The following is an 8,900-nucleotide window of genomic DNA, read 5'->3' on the forward strand; positions in this document are numbered from 1 at the left end:
TTGATCAAAAGAACAATGGGAGAAAAGAAAAGGCCAGATCAATCAAAACAACTGTTAGTTGCAGCCTTATTTTCTCTACTTTTCGTTGGTTATGGTGTTTTGATTCTGCACATACAACAGAAAGGCCACAGAGTGAACTGGATCCAGGGTTATGTTTGTATACACAAAGACACTTGTGGTGGTAGTGGAAGCTCAAATTTCAGCACTGACAAAAAAATATATATACAATGAAAGTTTCTCAAATTCCATTCTATTATTCTGCGGTGTTAATAAGAGGTTTCCTTTGAGCTACCAGATATCTTTCCTGATACCAAAATGGAGTTCTGCAAACCACGCAAAAGCTTAGTCTGGTTATTCACATGAATCAGGCTGCATGTAAACATGGATGTAAACAGACTGAATAAGCGGATGGGTGAGTGAAAGCCAGAAGGTAAATTGTGAAATACGTATCCTTGATGAATCAGCATGTGAGGGGGTTGACGATGAGAGTGTGCTGCTCAGTAGGAGTAACTGCATGTTTCTGTAATGAATGGCTGACATGATGATGATTGTTATAACTCTGAAGAAAGAGCATGTCTGGAAAACTATAATATACTTTGTATATACACTTTATACACAACATTAGCAATGGTTTCCACAACATTAGCAATGTGAGTGAAAGCGTGGACGGGTGATCTGGCAGACTTGTGTAGCCTCAGGCTCACTACTGCATTCATGCTCACACTACTACAACTGCACTCAGTTGACCCACATCATGCAAACATAGAAAAAAAATGAGGGGGTGGGCCTACAGAGAAGGAAGCGGAGATCACCTGATAATCCCATGTTTTCAGCCGGGGACTGGGTTCGTGACTGCTGCTCTGTGGTTAGTCAGGCAATAGCTGGGCAGTGTTTCACTCTAGACTGAGTAGTGATAAAGGGAGATTATGGATAGGTTGTAGTTTTATGTAGTTTTTCAATCCTGAGCCATTACCTTAGGGGAAGCAACTGTAACTGTAATCAAACCAATATTGTGGGCAAGGTACTGCAGTTTATGTGTTCATTTTCTGTTTTATAATTTAAATTCTTTTTTACATATCAACTTTGTGATATAGGCAAGAAAGATTTCCCAATGGATTAAAAATACACCTCATAAACATAACACACTTTGGTACTGGTTTTATGGCTCTATTTAACCTTGGTTAAAAGAAAACAATCGTATGACGCCACGGTTTTACCTCTTCTTTTATACGTTTTGTAAGGCAAATTTATTTTGGTCGAATACAACCTTTAAAAGAGAGTTTATTTCTCTGAAACTTCGACTTTGCGTCATAATTTTCAAAGTGTTACCATGAGAAATAAACGTAACAGTTTCCTTCCGACCCTGCTGGGTGGTAACGCTGAACATCTGATCGAAACGAATGCACTGAAATGATCACGAAGAAGAAGAAGGCGACGGAGGAACGAAGAAGAAGTATCGCCTGTTTCCTGTTCCGGGTCTTGGATCCGAAACGTTGTGTGAACGGCGCCACTAAGCAGAAACTTTTACAGAATACTTAGCAGTTTGAGTGTTTTATGCGTCTGAGACTTGATGATTTGTGTGTGAATTTTACATCGTAAGTAATCTGGCAGAAGATACAGGCAGAATAAAAAGGTTTGTACGCTTCGCTAAACAGTTACTCGCTAATGTTGATAGCTTCCAGACAGCAGCATGCTAACCTGAGTTAGCAGGCAGCCGGGGAGTTTTGGCGGATGTAATTGATTTTAGCTTGTATGTTGCTCCTGGTTAGCACATTTGCCAGTCAGTGTAACATTGCCGCTATCAGCTGATAAAACGTTTGGACTGAGCGTGCGCGTGGTTTAAGAGTAAATAACTGAACGTTTATGTTTTTGTTGCGCCAGCTAAGTGTGCATGGGTGAGTGACAGAGGGGGTTTGTGTGCATGTAGCTCTGTTTGGGACTCTCACTTCAAGGGGACGAGATAGTCCAAAACAGGGCTAAAGTTCATGGAGACATGTTCATGATAACCTGGTTAAATAGTGTTAATGAATGTTGATTTTACATGTTGTAAATGTTAATTTGCTCTGCTTGAGCAGAAGATGTCTCTTCCAAAGCGGGAGGTGGAGGAGTTAAGGCCATGGGTGGAGCGCACTGTGAAGAAAGTGCTTGGTTTCTCAGAGCCCACTGTGGTCACTGCAGCTTTGCACTGTGTTGGAAAGGGACTGGACAAAAGGAAGACCATAGGTAACTGTTCTGGCTGTTTGAGACCTACTGATTTTTATTTCAAAATCCAGTTAAGACCGCATACACTTTGCACGTTGCATCAGACGGTTGTGACGATCGACAAACCAATGAATAAACTAAATCAGTCAGAGACACATTAGTGAGCACGATATCATTATATATGGTGACTAATGAATACTAATATCTGACCACCTTCAGTGTGATTTAAGCTGTCATTCTTTTGCATAAAAAACGCTCTTTGAGTGACATTTAACACTACAAGTAATAGATCTTGCTTTCACATGCTGTTTAAATTAACCTAAGTGAAAAACCATAAGCACCAACAAAGCTCCCCATTTCCAAGGTGATTGGCTGTGGTGTATTTCATATCCTTCCTGACTCAACTGTCAGGCACTGACTTTTAAAATGACTGCAGAAGTCAGGTTGGTGGGAATCATGTAAATGCTGTAGTTAAAACATCAGCTTAATCTTTGTATGATCATGTTTTTCTCTGCACTTAAAAGCACTCTGTGATCGTGTAATTTTATCATGTCAGTGATCAAAGGAGTAGTAGTAGTGGATTTGTGCTAATTATTTGATATTTGTTTCCCCCTCAGACCAGCTGCGTCCCTTCCTTGATGACTCTGCTGGAGGTTTTGTGGAGCGTCTTTTTGAAGCGCTGGAGGAAAGCCGTAGTGCCCGTGGCAACAAAGGAGCAGGAGAAAAGAACCGCAAGAGAGACTTGAAGGTACACAAACCCTCTAGGAGACATTCTTACTTTATGTTATCCCTTTATAACTAAATAATTAGACCTAAAACCAGTCCATTTATTTACTAGAAATTATACTGACTACATGAACATGCTGACAGACAAAAGTGATCACGTAAAGTCAAGAAATCAGACACAGGGTACATTAGTCAGATTACTTTAAACCCCAGTTTATACAGGGAGGTGAATCATCAGAACCCTGCCTTTAGCCACTGAATACGTTTATTTTTATTAACTCGGATATTCCTAACACCCCTTGACTGAGACTACGAAATGGAAACTGGGTTTAATGTGTACGCAGAGGTTTCTGAAACCAGATTATTGACACAAGCAGAAAAATAATCATGTAAGTGTACCAACCACAAACACTATGAAGTTTGGCTTAATGGTAATATGTCAATACTTGATGATAATCAAATCTTGTTGGTATTCTTCTGTTCTGACTGGTTGGTCTCAGGATGTGTTTGGTGATGAAGCTGACACAGGTGCAATGCGAGAAACTCAGGAGCCAGGAGATGGAACAGTGGCGAAGCGGAAACGGGTGCCTCGCTTCGAGGAGGTGGAGGAGCCTGAGGTCATACCTGGACCGCCATCTGAGAGCCCTGGCATGCTTACAAAAATGCAGGTATGATACTGTTTTCTCAGTGATAATTCAGGTTATAGCTGAATAAGTTGTTTTTATGATTAATGTTCTACATTTTCTTTTTACTTTCTCTGTATTGATAGATCAAACAGATGATGGAGGCAGCCACAAGACAGATCGAAGAGAGGAAGAAACAACTGAGTTTTGCCTCTTCAGTCCCTGCTGCACCAGTAAGATTTTTTTTTTGCCCAATAAGACACAGTATCGGTACTTTTAGGCAGTATATTCAGTATAATACTGGCCTTATTTCTCCCTGACTAGCGGTTGCCCCTTCCTACACCACAGTCACAAATGGAATCCTCTCCAGTATCGAGGCTTCTTGGCACCTCCACTGCTGCAGCTGCTGGTGGTGCCTCATCCATCGCCCCCTCCCAGGCCGCCAGCTTCATGAATGATGCTATCGAGAAGGCCCGCAAGGCTGCTGAGCTACAGGCGCGCATCCAGTCTCAGTTAGCCATGAAACCTGGTATCCTCGGAGCTTTGGGGAACACTGGGCCTCACAACCTAGTGGCACTAGCTAATCTACATGCCATGGGAATTGCTCCACCGTGAGTAATGTCACAGTATTTAAAGGATTTTAACACCTAAAGAGGAAAAAAAATTATAGCAATGTCTATTTGTTGATGTAGCAGTGGGAAAATAGACTGCATTCTCTGTGCATCTCTTTTTATAGGAAAGTTGAAGCCAAGGAGGTGAACAAGCCAACACCTCTTATTCTGGATGAGAAGGGAAGAACTGTGGATGCAAGTGGCAAAGAGGTTGAACTCACACATCGCATGCCCACACTGAAAGGTATTCATACAGTGGCCCAATACCCACATACACAATCTTATTTTCTTGTTTGAGTGTTTCTCAATTAATTTTCCTTTCAATGTTTAGCTAACATTCGAGCGGTTAAGAGGGAGCAGTTCCGTCAGCAGCTGAAGGAGAAGCCTGGGGAGGAGTTGGAGTCCACGTCCTACTTTGACCAGCGTGTGTTTATAACACCAGCTCAACGGCCTCGCAGAAGCTTCAAATTCCATGATCAGGGACGCTTTGAAAAGATTGCACAGAGGATTAGAACTAAGGTTGGATTTAACTCCTTAAAATGTTCAGTGTCAGCAATTGTCAACTCTATGCCTGGTTTTTGGAATAGAAAATATCCAACTGTTGAAATGTGGTTCACACAATAACTCGACTTTTGTCCCTCCTGCACTGATCTTTACCTCAATCAGGCCCAGTTGGAAAGGTTGCAGTGTGAGATTGCCCAGGCAGCAAAGAAGACAGGAATCCAGGCATCCACCAAACTGGCCCTGATTGCTCCGAAGAAGGAGGTTGGAGAAGGGGAGGTGCCCAACATTGAGTGGTGGGACTCTTACATCCTGCCCTCAAACATAGACATGTAAGAAACCACCGCTAACCCAGGAACTTAAACATTAAGTATTATGTAAGGTTTAAATGTTAAAACTGTCCCATTTTCAGTGTCTCTCTTTAGAATACTAAGCACAATCTTCATGGCACAAATAACATTGCAGTTTGTACTTATTCATCACACTGTAATCAATTGACATGTTTTTCCTCTTAATGTTATGTAGAACTGAGGACACAAAATTTGAAAAGTTGGAGCTCTTTGGTGTAACCAACCTGGTAGAACATCCTGCCCAAATCCAACCTCCTGGTAAGCATTTATGAGGTTAAATGTGGTCTGCACACATTTTTTTAAACTTAAATTTTTATTGCTTTTTATGCTATTCTTACAGAACAAACACAAAAGTTGGTGTCAGTGATGTATGCAACTTACAATTTCTCTGTCTGTATAAAGGTTTTAGTAATGTCTTTGAGATGGGGTTTGTTATCAGTCTATTTTTCACTATATTCTTTAAATTTAATGTTGAATTCTCAGACCATGAGTCTTTCCATATCCGTATGTATCTTTTCAACAATGTCCAGAAAACATCTCGGAGTAGGGGCGTCCTGTTTATACAGTTTTCTTGTGATTGCCTTCTTGGTCGCTGCTAATGGGACTGAAACAAAATAGCCATGACATGCCCTACAAACTCTTAATGGTATTGATTCCATTACTACTATAATAATTTACTGGAATGGTTACAATATTTTGTGGGTGTTTTTTTTTTTTTTGTTTGTTTTTCTTTCTCAGTTGACACAGATAAGCCGGTCACGCTGGGTGTATACCTGACAAAGAAAGAACAGAAGAAACTGAGAAGACAGACACGAAGGGAGGGCCAAAAAGAAGTGCAAGAGAAGGTTCGCCTAGGACTGATGCCTCCACCAGAACCCAAAGGTACCCACTCATAAATTACTACAATTTAAAAATTACTACAGTGCTAGATTAAACAGAATGTAGCTGATGATTGTTTTCATTTTCTCAGTACGCATCTCCAATCTGATGAGAGTGCTGGGGACGGAGGCAGTTCAAGACCCAACAAAAGTAGAGGCCCATGTCAGAGCACAGATGGCCAAGAGACAAAAGTTAGTAACACAATTATCCTCTACACTGTTTTTCCCTTATTTATTATCTTCTTTTTTTCATGCATCATTCAGAATTTTCCCATTTAACATTATGTGCGATAATCCATGTAAAATAAAAGCCCTTAAGGTTTTTCTAATTCTGTCTCCCTTCCTGCAGGGCTCATGAAGAGGCCAACGCCGCTCGCAAACTTACAGCAGAGCAGAGGAAAGAGAAAAAGGTCAAGAAGTTAAAAGAAGACATCACTGATGGTGTTTACATTGCAGTGTACAGGTGTGTATTTGTAGGGACAGAACAAACACTGCAGTGCAAATGTGTAGTGCAGCGTTTGTGTTTCGCAATGTATATGTGTCTAATTTAAGCACCTTTTCTTTCCTGTACAGGATCCGTAACCTGCAAAATCCTGCTAAGAAGTTTAAAGTGGAGGCTAATGCCAACCAGCTGTACCTGACGGGCACAGTCGTTTTGCACAAAGATGTCAACCTTGTTGTAGTGGAGGGAGGTAAGGGTGAAAAACCTGAACACAACAGCGTACAGGAAAAGGATTCTCAGGCTTACAGTAGCATCAGCATTCTTGCCATTTCAAGCCTCTTGGTTCTTGCAGTTAAATATTTTTTCTCTCTCAACTATCTCATAGTTGACATACGCTTTATAATGTTTGCTCCTTTCAAGGGAATATCTTTGGTGTTGACATTCAGTGCCAATCATTCATTTTTTATTTCATATTCATAATTTCTTGGAAATGTGATAATAGACTTTTTATAGTAAATTTTCTTAGTGAGTTACTTGACCAATCCTTTTCAGTAATCATTTTTTTCCCTAAACCACTTTGTTTATTCCACCAATTTTTCAATATTATGATGTTGTCTCCCGTGTGGTTTATCCCCCAAAATTTTCCTTCCAAACTTTGAACAACCATTTATTTTGATAGACTTGCATTGGTTAAATTCTTAGTAGTCTTCAAAACTAAACAAACAACTGTCATTGTGTGGTTGTGATAGAGGATGGAAGGTCCAGAAACCCACAAGGGATAGGATTGCAACAGAACACAAAATATTAGGGAAATGACCTAACTGAAATGACTGGACATCTGGCAAGTGTTCGGATGCAGGAAAAAGAAAACGTCTAGTTCACAATTCTTAGGCTTCTCTGTGACATTATTATGTTTAGGATAGCCCAATGTACAAATATAAAGTGTTGAAATAATGATTTGAATTTGAATAAACAGCTGACAACAACATGGAAGACCAAATGCTTGTAGGCATTGTTCAAAGATTTTATAGATGCATTTATTTATGGCTATGGAGGATTGTAACATCTCCATTTACCATTCTATTTAACTTTATCAGGTACCCCTTGAGAAATTGAAGTTGTAGAAAAATCAAACTTATGGTGGTTGATTTTGTATCTGAATTACTTTTATTTTGTTTTAGGCCCCAAATCTCAGAAAAAGTTCAAGAGGCTGATGTTGCACAGAATCAAATGGGAGGAACACAACAGTAAAAGGGATGGTAAGAGTGGCTTGTCTCTTGAGTCTTTGGCCACAGTTATCATGTGTTTTTGCTTATTTCAGGATAACTAAACTCTTTACCATTCATTCTCTTTTAGATCCAGATGGTGATGACGATACAAAGAGAAACAACAAGTGTTGGTTGATTTGGGAGGTGGGTGTTCATATATTCTGCTTTCTTAAATATTTAAGAATTAATTTGGATTGTATTTGTTTTGTTTGTGATCTTATTAAAGTCTAATAATTCTTATTGATTCTTCAGGGAACAGCTAAAGAGCGTAGTTTTGGGGACATGAAGTTCAAGCAGTGCCCAACAGAGAGCATGGCCAGAGAACACTTCAAGAAGCATGGCACAGAACACTATTGGGACCTAGCTCTCAGCCAGAGTGTGCTGGACACCACAGATGACTGAAATCTGCCTGGGGGAGCACGTAGTTTCAGTCAGCGCCAGACCACCCACCTAGCCCACTTCTCCTACAAGCCCCCAGACCAACAGCCTAACAGCCAGCAGACCATCGCTGCTAGCTGGCTGCCTTCAATTTGGGACAGACAAACTTAATTGAGAGACTTGAACATAGAAAAGGAGGAACAATAAACTGTGTGGATATCTTTGTGGGAATGTGTGACAGATCGGAGTGTGTGTAGGACAGTATGTGTTGTATGCCTGCATCAGTGTTAATCTCTTTGGTGGTAGGCTCTTCTGTCAGATATTGTTATCTATTATTGGATAGATTACAGTATGCAAATCACTTACCCAAGGCTTTATGTGATGAGAAACTGTCAGATTATGTTGTGACTGAAGTTTTGTGATAAAGTCCCCATGTACACTGATAATAACCCCTGTGTGAGTCAAGCAGTTAATAAACACCACCCCATCAGTAAAGACTGCACTGCTATTGTGCTAACACATTTAGAGTACACCTTTTTATAAACAGTCTATGGAGTAAACCTAGAAAGACACGTGGCTAATGTTACAACGTTGTTTTAAGACATGATTATTACAGGTACATTAAACAGAATTTGAAGCTCCCACGTGTATTTTTTCTTTTCTGTTTGGAGAAAGAGAACAAATCTTTGACTCACTTCTAGCTGTATTTCTCTGTAATATTACAGTCACAGCCTTAAATAAACAACAAAATTTAAACACCTTGTGTCCGTTTTTTTACGTTAACTAGGTTGGACCTCGCTGGTATTTAACTTGTTCTAACGTCAGACATTAACTCAAACGCTATTTTATCCCGTATTGTTTTAGGACTGTAGCTTGTTTTTGTTAATACAGTTGTGTGTTAATGGCAAAGTAAAACATGGG

At 40.1% G+C, this 8,900-nt stretch overlaps 1 protein-coding gene across 4 annotated transcripts; it reads left to right on the plus strand.

Moving 5' to 3' along the window:
* Window positions 1–946: 946 nt before the first annotated feature.
* On the plus strand, window positions 947–8,723 carry prpf3 (pre-mRNA processing factor 3). Of its 4 annotated transcripts, none has more exons than XM_022756719.1 (17): window positions 947–1,021; window positions 2,076–2,223; window positions 2,820–2,950; window positions 3,429–3,596; window positions 3,698–3,784; window positions 3,876–4,162; window positions 4,288–4,406; window positions 4,494–4,681; window positions 4,829–4,995; window positions 5,189–5,271; window positions 5,752–5,895; window positions 5,984–6,083; window positions 6,241–6,354; window positions 6,465–6,583; window positions 7,515–7,592; window positions 7,690–7,745; window positions 7,854–8,723. In XM_022756719.1, the coding sequence occupies exons 2-17, from the start codon at window positions 2,079–2,081 to the stop codon at window positions 8,001–8,003; spliced, it is 2,136 nt and encodes a 711-aa protein (XP_022612440.1). In that variant the 5' UTR covers window positions 947–1,021; window positions 2,076–2,078; the 3' UTR covers window positions 8,004–8,723. The 4 variants fall into 4 exon arrangements, with proteins under 4 accessions (XP_022612440.1, XP_022612439.1, XP_022612442.1 ...); XM_022756718.1 differs by lacking the exon at window positions 947–1,021 and adding an exon at window positions 1,485–1,633; XM_022756721.1 differs by lacking the exon at window positions 947–1,021 and adding an exon at window positions 1,485–1,633 and having other exon boundaries at window positions 3,900–4,162.
* The last annotated feature ends 177 nt before the right edge of the window (window positions 8,724–8,900 follow it).

This window comes from Seriola dumerili, unplaced genomic scaffold (genome assembly GCF_002260705.1).
Source record: "Seriola dumerili isolate Sdu_G_001 unplaced genomic scaffold, Sdu_1.0 BDQW01000258.1, whole genome shotgun sequence".
Lineage (NCBI taxonomy): Eukaryota > Metazoa > Chordata > Actinopteri > Carangiformes > Carangidae > Seriola > Seriola dumerili.